Here is a 15,488-nt window from a genome sequence, read left to right as displayed (position 1 = left end):
AGTCTCAGTCAGACCTTTAAGTCTAGAATTTGAGTTCTGCACCCCACTTTTCTCCTGCTCTTTTGGGAACTCTCTGTCATATTTCCTGTCAGGGCAGTCATTGGTGGTAGCCAGGCACCATCTAGTTCTTCTGGCCTCAGGCTAATGGAGTCTCTGGTTTATGCGGCCCCTTTTATCTCTTGGGCTAATACTCTCCTTGGGTCTTTGGTGTTCTTTATTCTTCTTTGCTCCAGGTGGGCTGGGACCAACTGATGTATCTTAGATAGCCGCTCGCTAACTTTTAAGGCCCCAGACACCACTCACCAAAGTTGGACACAGAACATTTTCTTAATAAACTTTGTTATGCCAAGTGACTGAGATGTCCCCTGAAACCAAGGTCCCCAGACCCCTGCCCCTGCTACTCTGTCCCTCAAAGTGTTTGGTTGCATTCAGGAAACATCTTAGCTTTTGGCTTAGTCCAGTTGTGCTGACTTTCCTTGTATTGTGTGTTGTCGTTTTCTTTACCTAGGACAATTCTAATCTACTATCTAGTTAGTGAGTTCCCCTCACCCTCTCTCCCCATCCTCGTAACCATCAAAGAATGTTTTCTTCTGTATTTAAACCTTTTCTTAAGTTCTTATAATAGTGATCTCATAAAACATTTGTCCTTTTGTGACTGACTAATTTGACTCAGCATAATGCCCGCCATGAAAGTTATTAATTAAAATAATAGATACTCTCCACTTTGTTCTTCATTTGAAGCCTCCCTTTTGACATGAGGTGCAGAAATGGGGGTGACAATCCTGAGAGGGAAATGTCCTCCTCACGGTCTCAACTGCTTAGTGGGAGCACTAAGTCTCAGACCACATACTCCTGACTCCTGCCGACGTCTGAGCATAATCTTCCCCATTCCATCTTTGTATTGTCACACTTTCCATTGAAAGAGCCCTACTCAAAGCTTTCAACATGTTCATACCTTTTAGGAGGTTCCTCTTTCTGTAGAAAAAGTCAAACTTTCAAGAGGAGAGATACATGCCAAATTTCTAGATACTTCTTTTCCCATAGTATTTCAGATGCTGAAGTTTTCAGCAAAGATCAGGTTAATTAAGTAAGTGTACTTAACTATATCCTAAAGACAAAATTTTGTCCTCAAAACAACAACACACGTTGTCACACAGAGCTGCTTGTGAACTCTATCAGTAAATAAAACATCAGAAGATCGTGTCCATTACCTGAGTAGGGCTATGAAGACTTAAATCTAAACCACAAGTAAACTCTGTATGATGTTCCACCGTTTCAAGAAGAGGATCAGGCTTTGAAAAGTTCCAGAATCTGTGAATATAAACAAGAATAAATAATGTAAGTTACTAAAATACAAATAATAATGTTGAGAAAAAAGAGATATTTGACATAGTGAAGATTAAAACAGGCTTAACCAATTCATAAATGTACAGCCCACTACTGGTCTACATAAAAAAGTCCTGTAAAGAAAAAAATATACTATATCCTAAAAAAATATATATATATCCTACTATATCAAAAAATATAACAAAACAAAAAGGAATTATTAACCAATCTCAATCTACCCTTAAGAGGTAACTGTATTCCCATTAGTATGCCTCGTAGGATGGAAGCTAAACAAGTTGTAGCTGCAGTGTTTTTTAATATTGCACAAGGACATGTGAGATGAGAGACACTATGCTTTTCCAGCAATTTCTAGAAGCATCCACAGATGCAAAATAAGGATATCAGATTAGACGAACTCTAACATTCTGTGATTTTAAATACTACTTCATTTCTCAACAACTGACAGGAAAAGATCTTAGGTTCAATTTCCACTTCAACGGCAATTCAAATTCTTTGAAAAGAATCTGTACTCATGAAAATCTCTAATTCTGAAACTATCTTTTTTTGAGGCACAGTGTAATTTCTAGAGTTAAGAAAAACAGAAATGTGTTTTCCTTGGCCAATATTAAGTATTCTGTTTACCCTCTATAAAATGAGAGTGATAATATTTACCATAATATAACTCTGATTTCCACTGTACAGAGAAGAATTTGGCCCGAGTTTCAATACACAAAATAGTACTTAATTTCTAAAGCTTTATATGTTCATGTTTTTTTATTTGGCTCTAAACATCAGACTGAAGGTTTAACAGATCCCTTTGAAAGAGAGTAAATACACAGAACCAACACTCACAGTTTGTTTAACCTGGTGGTATTATTTCCCTAATACATACAGAGTTGGCCCTATTAAGTTTTGAAAAGGATAGTTGCTATGGACAATCCATTGTATGTGTTCCAGAGGGACAATGAATAAATAACTCATTTATCAGATTACTGAAATCTACAGAATATTTAGGGAGAATGATTTTACTTCTGAAAATTTGCTTGTTAAACAAATGAGGGAACAGGCTGTAGTCCTTCTCAGAAATCATCATAACAATGATCTCCAATATCTTTGCATGTTTGTTCCTTCAGGTCTTGTTGTTTGGTGTGGTCTAGACAATTCCCACTCACAGTGACCCCATGTGACAGAGTAGAACTGCCCCATGGGGTTTTCAAGGATGTAAACTTTATGGGGGCAGACTGCTACCACATGCCTTCAGGTCTAGAAACAGTGAATTATACTGAAATCTCATTTTCTGGATCTTGATAATGTTTACATAAGCAAAAATAAACATGTAATTGTGTAATCTAGTTTTGAAAAACATGGTTATTCATGGATTTGCATTATTTGAAACAACATGATATTCTGATACATACCCATTATATCCCAACAAATCTTCAAAATGGTTTAAAAATATATATTTAATATAGTACAAAAAAAAGTGAGTTACAGAAAAATTGAGAACAGGAAAGTAAGTTGGAACCTGCAATAATATTGAGAAACAAAAGACACTAAGCCTTCTAGTAGCCAAAGGCAAACGGGAGACACAATCAGGCCTGGGACTCACAGTATCTATAACCAAATTGCTCTTACAAAGCTTAGATGGAAAGTCACCCTTAAGAGTTCACAGAGAAGAAACCCTATGCTTGAATAATGAAGAACACCCTCAACATCTTTTAAGACAGAGGTGTCGTTTTGAGGGCTGCTGCTTGTAAGTCAATGGCATCACTCTAGAGGGAAATTTAGTAGAATCATTCTACTCCAAGATCAATTTGATATAATCCAGGTATTCAATAATTCTCTGACTTAAATTGGGATTTAGATTTCATTTCAGTTGAATAAGTGGGCTACCTATCCTTTAGGCAAACCACAAATGCTGGTTTCTTTCGGTAGAATGTTGTAAGAATAAACCGAACTAAACCAAACCCATTGCTGTTGAGTCAGTTACGACTCGTAGTGATCCTGTGTAGAACTGCCCCATAGGTGTCCAAGGCTGTACATCCTTACGGATGCAGACTACCACATCTTTCTCCTTCTGAGCAGCTTGTGGGTTCCAACCGCTGACCTTTCAGTTAGCAGCTGAGCCCTTGTAACCACTACACCACCAGGGCTCTCTTTAAGAATAATAAACAATGAGGATTTGTTCATACCCTCCTGACAAGTTCCTAGAATACAGTTTTGATTTTTTGTTTTTGTTGTTGTTTTGGGCTAGTTAAGGGCAAAGCTGCACTAAGGATGAGACAGGCAGGTCTTATGAAAATTAGGATGTCTAACAAGGACACGTGGGTGAAAGCCATCCAACTTCAGCCTAAAAGTGTGATGACAAAAGTCACGCATGCAAGATTCAAAGAGTAAATCTGAATTTGACTGCATAAATGGGCTATCACATAACTCCCAGAGCTCTACACCACTGAATCACTGTTATAATAATTTTAACCTGGGAAAAATGATAAGTATTTATCAGCATTTTGCAAAAAATTCATTGAACTAAAATGCACTAACATTCTATTTGGTGGTGGCAGGGAGGGTTAGTCTAGTGAGTGGCACAGAAACGCTATTGGCCATTAAAACATTTCACAGCTCCGACAGAAATTATATCATATACAGAGTTTCTTTATGGTACAAAAATCACGAGAATTCCATTTCCAGCCGTATGGCCAACTAGGTACCTAGACCAACATTCTTACAAAAAAATACTGAAAAATCCTAGATAAAAGATAAAAACAAGCAACAATAACCACAAAAATTTCATAAAACACACATCAGTGAGCTAGTAAGAAAGTGAGAAACACTCAGATAAAAACTAAGTGAAAGTTGGAATCCAGAGCATGGAAGAATACTGAAGCCAGCTTCTGCCTTGAGAAGATTCACTAAACAGAGAGAACCTAAACTTCAATTTTCTTAAACCTCAAGGAGATCAAATGTCAGAAAAATCAATATTAATAATTTAAAAATAATTTACAGTACACTAAAATATCTTATCAAAAAATATCAAAGTAAACAGAAACTAAATTACACAGGCTAAATAAATAAGAACCAAAAGCTAAGCAATATATTTATAAGCCATAATTTATTTTTTCATCACTAGTGGCTTTTTTAATTACAAAAATATGTACTTTTTCCCTCATTCCCATTCTCCAGCAACCATTGTTAACAGTTTTGATGTATACACTTCCAGAATTTTTCTATGTCTCGTCACCCATGTTGCACCAGGGAAGGTTAAGCTGTCAGAAGGAGCTGACAGGAGGAAAGTGGGCATTTCTCTAGGCTTTCGCACGTTTGCAGTTAAGGCAGCAGGCAAGAAAGCATCTCCTTTAGCCTTCTTCTGACCAAAGGGCTCTGTACGTTCTATATATCCAGGGGCCTTCATGAACCTATCACACAGGTAAATTGGGCTCCTTTATAACAGGGAGAAGTCAGGCTACATACATCGCTAAATGGTCAAATAAGACACATTATCTTTAAGTGAAATGTTTGTTTTGGTCCAGCATATATACTACTTGGTGCCTTTTTGTCTCTTTGCTGATGAAATCACTGACTATTTAAGCTCTCTCATAAGAAGTAAATATACTGGACATGACTCCAATGGCTGAAAATATTACATAACTGTAGGAACATTTTTCATTTAAATTGGAGATGAAGAAAGAAAAAATAACCATAATACAATGTCTTGGTTGAGTTACTATTTGGCTCTGACTCCACCATTTTTTAACAAAGCAATTATACAGCCCTGTATTAAATAAAACATCAAAACTATTTTAAAAATTAAGCTGAAAATTGTTTTACTTAACTAAAATGTAATTTGAAACCTTTATATTAGCACTTTTGAAATTTAGCCAGCAGATGAATTCAGCAGAAGGTTTAAAATATTTTTTAAAGTTCTTCCTTTTCCTATCATGTTCTCCACTTATAGTTTGGTTTTGGTACAATATTTCTTCCATGCATGTATTTATTTAAAGATCTATCTTCCTCTAACAGGTACTAAGTTCCTTGAATTCAGGGATAGTATCCTATATTTTTCTTTGTATGTCTTTCATGTATAAAGGTGTCTGACGCAAAGGTACCCAAGGAATGTTTCATGGATGAATGAATGAACAAATGAATGAATAAACCAACAATATTGAGAACACGATAAACAACAAAAGTGAACCTCACAAATAAGGAAAATTTTCGTCACCTACAGAACTGCTTCCCAAATGGAAGGACTCATTATATGAGACATTCAGTAAACATACATTCCTTGGCCTTGCAACTGAAAATTCTGATTGAGTAGATCCCAGTGGGATTCAGAAATCTCTCCTCAAAGAATGTTGATGCCTAACCAGGTAGGTTAGGGAACCACCATCTGGAGCAGTGCTTCTCAACTTTATCTCAACAGATACAGATTTGGTAAGTTACCACTAGAAACAAAGTGATTTCAGGTAGAAAGAAGGAGAGAGGAGGGAAAAAGTCAACCTTATTCTCAACCTTACTATGCTGGAATCAACTCAGAAGCTTAAAAACGTCTGATGTGAGTTCCACCTCTAGAGATTCTGATTTAATTGGCCTGGGGTATGGCATAGACATTAGGAAGTTCAAAAATTCCCCCAGGTGATTATAACGTGCATCACGGATGAGAACCGCTGACTTGGGGTGGAGGGGCGTTCTCCATTAACCAAGAATCACTGATCTAGATCAACCAAACCCACTGCTGTCAAGTCAATCCCAACTCATAGTGACCCCAAAGGGTTTCCAAGGCTATAAAGGAATTAGACTGCCACATCTTTCTTCCGCGGAGCCACTGGTGGTTTCGAACCGCTGATCTTTTGGTTAGCAGTCGATCACTTTAACCACTGTCCCACCAGGGCACCTTTGATCTAGACTAGTGTTTCTTAATTTAAGTCTGCATCTCAATTATCTGGAGGGCTGAATAAAAATAGGTTCAGGATGTCAGGGATGGGGCTTGAGAATCTGTATTTAAAAACAGGTCCCAGGTGATGCTGTTGGTCTAGTATGACATTCTGAAGTCCACTGATCTAGGTAACTGTCACTGATATAAATTTACTAATACACTATGGCTCTAACCACTAGTGACTTTGGGGATGTTCAAATATATTAGAGACAAAGGGTAGGCAAAGATATTCACAGGAAAAGTAACACTGTTATTTTACATAATTTGATTAACTGAGCACACTAGGTATAATAGACTGCTATCTTTTTTTTTTATCTTCTATATTATTGCTTAAACACAACAGGACAGTGTCAGTGTTAGCTCCAGCTTCCCAATAATCAAGAATAAACATGATCCCAAACTGAGTTTTCCAGTTTATACAATTTGTCCTCAGCAAGAAAGACTTAAACATGTAGCACTTCAGAGCATAGTGCTTTCACATTATCATGTACTGCTTTTGGTCATCACAAAAAACTTTTCAAGGTAGATTAGTTGTTGTTAGTTGCCATCAAGCCAGCTCTGACTCATGGCTACCTTATGTATAACAGAATGAAGCATTGCCCGGTCCTGCATCACCCTCACAATTCTTGGTATGTTTGAGCCCACTGTTGCACCTACTGCATCAATCCATCTGATGGGAGGGTTTCCCTCCTTTTTGATGTCCCTGTGCTTTACCAAACAGGATGTCCTTTTCCAGAGATTGGCCTTTCCTGATGATGTGTCCAAAGTATGCAAGATGAAGTCTCTCCATCCTTGCTTCTAAGGAGCATCCTCATCCTACTTCTTCCAAGACTTATTGTCCATCTGGTAGTCCAAGGTATATTCAGTAGTCTTCACCAATACCACAATTCAAATGTATCAATTCTTCTTTGATCTTCCTTTTTCAGTGTCCAGCTTCATATGCATTTGAAAAATACCAGGGCTTGGGTCATGCGTGCCCTAGTCATCACCATCAAAGTGACATTTTTGCTTTTTAAAACTTTAAAGAGCTCTCTTGCAGCAGATTTTGCCAGTGAAACACATTGTTTGATTTCTTGACTGAATCAAGGTAGATACAATGGGTACAATTCTTTTTTCAGAGATGAGGAGAAGTTCAAAGAAAGTAAGCAATCCATGGTGATAATAGGTAATAAATGGCAGTCCCAAAGCAGAGACTCTATTGACATCACAGCCATTACTTTCTTTACTAAAAGATGCTGCCATTCACTTTTTCTTTAAGCCTGGGCTACACTAGCAATCTGGAGTATGGGTGGGAAAGATCTGGGATTCTTCCAGTAGCTTTGATTAACACCCTGCAAGTTCAAATGGGCCTGGACCTAATCAGGCTTACCCTAAACTTCTCAAACTATATAGAAAACTCTGTAAGCCAAAGCTCATGACAGGAGTTCATTAATCTGCCAATTTACATTCAAAATCAATTTCCTAAGGAAATTATGAGCCAGAACAGATCTGAACTCCCATGGCAAGGAATTTGGAAATTTTCCTCTCCCTCTAATATTTTTTTATGAGCACTTGCTGCATCCTCTCAGCTACCTTGCTGTCTCTTCCAATTTATGTTTCACTCAACTGATCAGCTCAATTTGTAAGCCCATGGGCTCCCATGTCTTACAGTGAATTCTCTTGAGGAGAACACATGGAATCATGGGCTTATTATTTTATTGCCTGTATCTTTCTTGGAGGAGATTAAAAAATAGAAATTATAGGCCAGCAAAACAATTTATAAATGGCTAAACTTTCATTCATTCATTCAAACGTATTTATTGACTGTCAACTCCCAAGCTTTCGTTTGTTTGCATGGTTGGACTGGGGAGTTGTTTTTCAGGACTAGTAATAAAAATAAACCTGCAAATTGTTGTTGGGTGCAGTTGAGTCATTGTCGACTCATAGGAATCCCATGTGATAGAACAGAACTGCCCCATAAGGTTTTTTTGGCGGTAATCTTTATAGAAGCAAATCACCTGGTCTTTCCCCTGCTGAGCTGCTGGGTGAGTTCCAAACACCAACCTTTCAGTTAGCAGCCACCCAGCGTTTTGTGCCACCCAGCAAACTGAATGATTTCCAGAGATGACTCAATCACAAATATCCAGAAACCGTACCATATTTATAAACTTTAAAGGCTGAATATGACAAAAATTTAGACCTATGATTCTCTATTAAAATGAATTAATTATAATATTTCAATTACAACTTCAAACAGATTAGTATTTTAGAGGGGCTGACTCCACCTCATCATGATAAACATTAAGACCAGGCACCATACCAGTCTAGAGTACTTTAACAAATTAAAGAAAACCATTAGGCTGATGGAAGGCTTGCTCTGAGAGTCTTTATGGCTGCAATCCACATGGATGCGGGATGGCTTTCTGAAGAATGCCACATCTCAACAAGAGGAAAGAAAATACAAAACCAAAAAAAGCAAACTGAAGAACCAAGAAATAATTTTGCAATAAACTTCCAAACATCTGATTAAAAAATAAACAAATTGGAAGAACTCTACCTACTAATAAAATAGTATTAATATCTCAGGGTTAAGAACAGTCTGTATACATTTGACTGTAACTGGACCAATATGTGGTTAGCTAGAGCAAAAGGGCATTTCACAAGAATATAGATGGATAATGTGAGTAGAACTTTGGTCCACACTTAACTGTTGGTAATCATTGTCTGTGCTTTGGTCATTTATTAGATACATCATCATGAAACAATTTTTTCATCTCTGCAGCTAAGCAGGAGTCCATGAGTTGCACAAATAGTTAAGCACTGGACTACCAGCCAAAAGGCTGTGGTTCAAACTCACTTAGAGGGGCCTCTGAAGACTTGCCTGGTGATCTGCTTTTGAAAGGTCACAACCTTGAAAACACTATGGAGCACTTCTACTCTGCACACATGAGGTCACATGAATTGCAGTCGACTTGACAGCAACTAACAACACCAACAAGCAGCTAAACATTTGTGAATAAACCCACTGGGTTCTCAGATTGTGGAACATCTGAACCATTTACAATATTCTTAACAATTCTCTGCTCAGCAGAGGATGATACAGTGATGGGGATGAGAGGGAGAGGAGACAGACGCGGACTAACACGAAGCGAGAAAAACAGACAGAGCAGACTGGCTGATCCTGTTTCTTTTCTGGTGACTGGACATGAAAGCTTGAGGGAAAAGGAAAAAAAATCAGTCTGCAGAAAGTGGAGGCATGATGATGCAGGCCTGTGGAGCTAAGCAGTTTCAGTACCTTCCTTAGGCCCTGCTGCATTCCCGTCCTTGGGCTCTGAGGGGACCCCATATCCTGAGAAACATTCCCCCTTTTCTATTTAAGCTAGCTCAAGATGGTTTCTGTTACACACACATACACACACCCTAAATGATACAGAAGAGAAAGATAAGGAACCCTGTTGAATTTTTTAAAAGATGAAAATAGATTAAAAATAGTCTTTTGTTCTCTTCATGATTCATTCCATCAAGTCAAATCTCTAAGAATTCAATTTTAGAGTATTTAGTGTTGCTAAAAAAAAAAAAAAAAAACTGACTGGACATACCTGCATGATCTCAATAAATAGGCTTACTATCTGTGCAAATGACTAAGTGGTGGACCAGGTGTTCTCCTCAATTAATTTCTTCTTAAAAATGGTAATTGCACAGATTAGAGTCAACTAATTCTTAAAGGCTTATTAAACAAACAACAAACAAAGACAGCCTCCTACCATAACCTCGCAACCCTGTACCTTGGCGGCAATCACTTTAAATTCTTTTAGTTGTTTCTTCTGATATTTTACCCTATATTTCTCAATAATACACTCGTAGAATTCATTAATTTTTTTTCACTTTTAGGTATTTTCTTTTGACTCCCTACTATGGAAGATGAGGCAAAGCAACACCTACATAAAAAAATTTAGAAACATACACAACAAAATCCACTCAGTTGCCTTATTGAAACTGCGCAACAGGATTTTTAAAAAATTATAATGCAAATTAACTGACAAAATCCATAAATTTTCTGTTAGGTCTAATCAGCACAATTCAAAGTTCAAAGCACTGGTTTATACTGCATTAAGCTAAGGCTTAACATTCCTCGTCCTTTTAGATCTGATCTGTCTACTTCTTCATGTGCTTGCATTAGGTTATGAATTAGACCTGAATTTGATTTGATTCATAAAGAAAAATGTTGGTACTAGATAATTTCAAAAATGTTCTGCAGTTAAAAATCTTACAAGTTTCTTCCTAATTAATGTATGTTGTTTTACTTTATAGAAAATTATTTTCATTTTTCACTTGGCATTTAGCTTACAAAGTTCCATGAAAAGATCTTTCCAGTATGACAATAATTAAAATCTATTTTTATGATTTAAAGAAGTCAAATGGAAAAACTCTTTTGGGCCATAGAAAAAAACTTGGAACATACTAACGACAAATCAACAAATTTGGAAGTTACTGCTTTACATATACAAAAATCTTAACCAATAGATAAGAAAAACAAAAAGATATGTAAAGCTCAATGAGATTCATCAGTAAATTGCGTATTATAATTGATCATAAGAAACAAAATAAAAATGTCTATCTATAACTTTAGCTAACAATCAGGACATCAATATAATAGTTCCAAAACTGTCAAATGGTAAAATTCTGCAATCTAGTCAGTACACACTTAAACACTAGAACAACAAGTGTTCTCCTTGGAAAATGCCATTTTTCTCATGCCAACACTTTTCACTTCCATTCAGTTTTATTAATGATTGCTTCAAGCATAAAGCAAAAAACATATTTAAATACAATTGTTTGCAGGCTTTTATAGTCAAAGTGACTAAGAGGCATCACAATTTTTCATAAAATTTAAACTCACATTTATTATAAACATCATTTTTGGTATTTAGTATACTCACATCCAAGGTACTAGGGACAAAACAATGAAATAGATTAGTCCTCCACTGGTTAATGTACTTGGCTGCTAACTGAAATGTTAGAAGTTTAAGTCCACGCAGAGGATCCTCAGAAGAAAGGGCTGGTGATCTGCTTCCGAAAAATCAGCCACTGAAAATTCTATGGTGAACATTTCTACTCTGACAAACATGGTGTCATCGTGAGTCAAAATCTACTCAACAACTGGTTTATACCGTAATCAGGCAATGTGGTTTACTCATATACAAGATATATTCAGTACTACAGTATCCTTGTAAGAATTAAGCAAATAAGTAAATGCAAATATTCTCATTTTTACAAAGGAAACCAAAGACTTCTACATTAAGATGCTTTCCTAATGTCAGTGGTAAAGTCTGGTGAACCTTTGCCACAAATCAAAAAATGTGATAGGGTTGCAAAGACATTTATATCTAAGATATCTGAAAGGCACAGAACATTAAGCGAATCTTTGATCATTTTAAGAATTCAATCATAGCTCCTGCACATTTTAACAATTAGCACCATATATATTAGGAAGCCACATAATTTCTGATGGTTTGACAAATGGTTGTAGAAGACTTAAAAGCACCGGTCTTAACAGATGAGGTAAAATGAGCATTTGAAGCTACACAGGAGCTCACATTCACCCACATTCCTTATCTATTTACTCTGACTGACCTTTTTGGTGGGTAAGGGGGACTAGGTAAAGTTGAAATGAAAGGTTTATGAGACAGAGTACATATTCAGTTCTACTATCTGTTTACTCTGGCTGACCTTTTTTTATGGGGAAGGGGAAGAAAGAGAAGTATCTGCCTCTGGAAATCTCTATGTTAATAAACATAGGATCAAAAAAGCCTATCAACCACACCAAAGTTAAGACACTTATTATAAAGACAAATCCCATGAGAGTAAATGTGACAAAGATAAAAAGTATTTCTGTATCTGCTGCATTGTTAAGATTCTAAGTTTACTTCAATCCAACTAAAGATCATTTTCCCACTTACGTAATCTATATAAAGCTATTTATCTTATTTTATAACTAAACTAATAGATATTACATTTACTGGAAAGTATTAATAAGAAACATTTTCAGTGTCTTATTTTTACAAATAAATACACTTTACTTTTTTATTTTGAAAATTTCCAACCCACAGAAAAATCCTAAGGATAATATATTGAACACTCATACACCTCTCACCTAGATTCACCAATTGTGAAAATTTTGCCACATTTGCTTTACCTCTTTTTATACACTACCATATACAATATTATTTTTGCTGAACCATTTAAATATATATTGCAGACATCATGACTAGAGTGTCTTTTTGTGATTTTGCTGGTTTTTACCAATTTTGATTAGAAATATGAGTTTAACTGTATAATAATGTGATACTAAATACAAAGTTTGAGGAATATAAAAGGGAATGAAATATGAAAGAAAATTAAAATTTATTGAGTGCCTAAAAGGAGCCAGGCATATCTCATAACGATACATTTTAGGACTGATGTAACAAAGGCTCAGGCAAGTGACTTTTTATAAGAGATTAAATATAACAATAGCTAGTAATGGCTATCCCAGGACTCTCTAAACTGTGTATCTCTTTCAGTACACCATGCTATCTCCCTAATGGATACCTTTTTAATAAATACATAGATAACACATAAAAATTTAAGAAAAAATAATTACAATTGATTGAATTGAAGTAGAAGAGGTCACCCAGTTATGATCCATATATATCCAACTATGAAGAGTGGGAACATTGTTCCAGTTCATGAATTTAAATATTATGAAAATTGTGACAACTCTTAGTCACTTTAACTATAAAGCCTGCAAGTAATTGTGTTTATGGTTTTTCACTTTATGTTTGAAGCAGTCATTAGCAAAACTGAATTTGAAGTGGAAAGTCCTGTTAGGATGAAAAAATGGTATTTCCCAAGAACACTTGCTGTTCTCTTGGGTTTAAGTGAGTACAGACTAGATTGCAGAATTTTACTATTTAACAGTTTTGGAACCTTTTTATTGGTGTCATAATTGTTAGCTAAAGTTGTTTTTGTTAGGCACTGTCGAGTTGGTTTCAACTCACAGAGACCCTATGTACAACAGAACGAAACACTGCCCAGTTTTGTGCCATCCTCACAATCGTTACTACGCTTGAGTCCACTGTTGCAGCCACCGTGTCCATCCCTCTCCTTAAGGGTCTTCCTCTTTTTTGAAGACTCTCTACTTTACCAAGCGTGATGCCCTTTTCTAGGGACTACTCTCTCCTGATAACAGGTCGAAAGCATGTGAGACTTGCACTTCTTCCAAGACAGATTTGTTTGTTCTTTTGGCAATCCATGATATATTCAATATTCTTCTCCAACACCACAATTTAGAGGTGTCAATTCTTCTTCAGTCTTCCTTATTCATTGTCCACCTTTCATATGCATATGAGGTGACTGAAAATACCATGGCTTGGGTCAGGGGCACCTTAGTCTTCAAGGTGACATCTTCGGTTATTAACACTTTAAAGAGGTCTTTTGCAGCAGATCTGCTCAATGCAATGTGTCATCTGACTTCTTGAGTGTTGCTTCCATGCATGTTGATGGTAGATTCAAGTAAAATGAAATTCCTGACAACTTCAATCTTTTCTTTTATCATAATGTAGCCGAGGTGGCAGAGTGTTTAAGAGATTAGCTGCTAACCAAAAGGTCAGCAGTTCGAATCCACCAGCCTCTCCTTGGAAAACCTACGGGACAGTCCTAGTGGTTAAGCACTCAGCTGCTAACCGAAAGGCTGGCAGTATCAAACCCACTAGCTGCTCCACAGGAGAAAGATGTGGCAGTCCCTATGAGTCAGAATCAACTCAACAGCAATGGGTAGCTAAAGTTACAGACAGGCATTTTTATTTATTTATTTTACAATCCATTGTAATATGCAATTTACTGATAAATCTCTTTGAGCTTCTCATCTTTTGTTTTTCCTTATCTACTGCTTAAAATCCTCACAACTGGATCAATGAGCAACATCATGATGGACGGACAGAAGATTGACGTTGTCAAGGATTTCATTTTACTTGGATCCACAATCAACACCCAGGGGAGCAGCAGTCAAGAAATCAAAAGACGCATTGCGCTGGGTAAATCTGCTGCAAAAGAACTCTATTTAATATTGAAGAGCAAAGATGTCACCTTGAAGACTAAGGTGCGCCTGACCCAAGGCACGGTATTTTCAATCGTATCATATGCATGTGAAAGCTGGACAGTGAATAAGGAAAACCGAGGAAGAATTGACGCCTTTGAATTGTGGTGTTGGTGAAGAATATCAAATATACCATGGACTGCCAAAAGAACGAACAAATCTGTCTTAGAAGAAGTACAACCAGAATGTTCCCTAGAAGCAAGGATGGCGAGACTGCGTCTTACATACTTTGGACATGTTGTCAGAAGTGATCAGTCCCTGGAGAAGGATATCATGCTTGGCAGAGTACAGGGTCAGAAGAAAAGAGGAAGACTCTCAACAAGGTGGACTGACATAGTGGCTGCAACAATGAGCTCAAGCATAGCAACAACTGCAGGGATGGCTCAAGACTGGGTAGTGTTTTGTTCTGTTGTGCATAGGGTCACTAGGAGTCTGAACCTACTCGATGGCACCTAACAACACCAGCACTGGTTAAAAGTGTATCAGGATAAAATTAATAAAATCTAAGGTGATAACATTCATCTATCCCCACTTCCCACTGCCATCGAGTCGATTTGGACTCATGGGACCCCTGTAGGACAGAGAAGAAGTGCCCCAAGGGGTATCCAAGGCTGTAATCCTATGGAAATAGACTGCTGCATCTTTCTCCAGTGCAGCAGCTAGTGGGTTTGAAACTGCCAACCTTTCGGTTAGCAGCTGAGTGCTTAACCACAAGGCCACCACAGCTCCTTGGTGTACCAGAAAAAGAACTATTTAGGTAGTTAGGGAAACCCTTCTAAGGAGGTGATACGAACTAGAACATTAAAAAAAAGAGAGAGAGAGATGCAATCAGAATGATACGACTGTTCCATCAGGATAAGACTGTCCCAAATAGAGATGGCTGTTCCAGGCAGTGGGAATTGTCTGAGGTAATGCCTTGGACTTAAAAACAACGATCTTAAAAGAGGAGGTAAAACGACCACTTGAAGCTGCATAGGAGCTCACATTTGCTCATATTTCTTATCTATTTTCCTGGCACTAAAAATATCAATCTAATTAGCTTTAAAATTCTTTAGAGGGTAAATTTAATTTAACTCACATCACATGGGGTAAAAATCTATTGAAAACGCATAT

General features: G+C 36.9%; 1 protein-coding gene across 3 annotated transcripts in view; it reads right to left on the bottom strand.

The window, feature by feature from the left end:
• The window catches only part of PEX7 (peroxisomal biogenesis factor 7), a 128,849-nt gene that overhangs the window by 30,007 nt on the left and 83,354 nt on the right, over positions 1 to 15,488 (bottom strand). For 2 of the 3 annotated variants that reach the window (XM_064291268.1, XM_003403995.4), the window contains exon 9: positions 1,212 to 1,311. In XM_064291268.1, coding sequence (XP_064147338.1) covers positions 1,212 to 1,311 — 100 coding nt within the window. Of the gene's footprint in view, positions 1 to 1,209; positions 1,312 to 15,488 lie in introns of those variants that run through there. The other variant, XR_010322980.1, reaches the window with a different exon arrangement.

This window comes from Loxodonta africana, chromosome 1 (genome assembly GCF_030014295.1).
Source record: "Loxodonta africana isolate mLoxAfr1 chromosome 1, mLoxAfr1.hap2, whole genome shotgun sequence".
Taxonomy (NCBI): Eukaryota; Metazoa; Chordata; class Mammalia; order Proboscidea; family Elephantidae; genus Loxodonta; species Loxodonta africana.
This window is presented reverse-complemented; position numbering and strand designations above follow the sequence as displayed.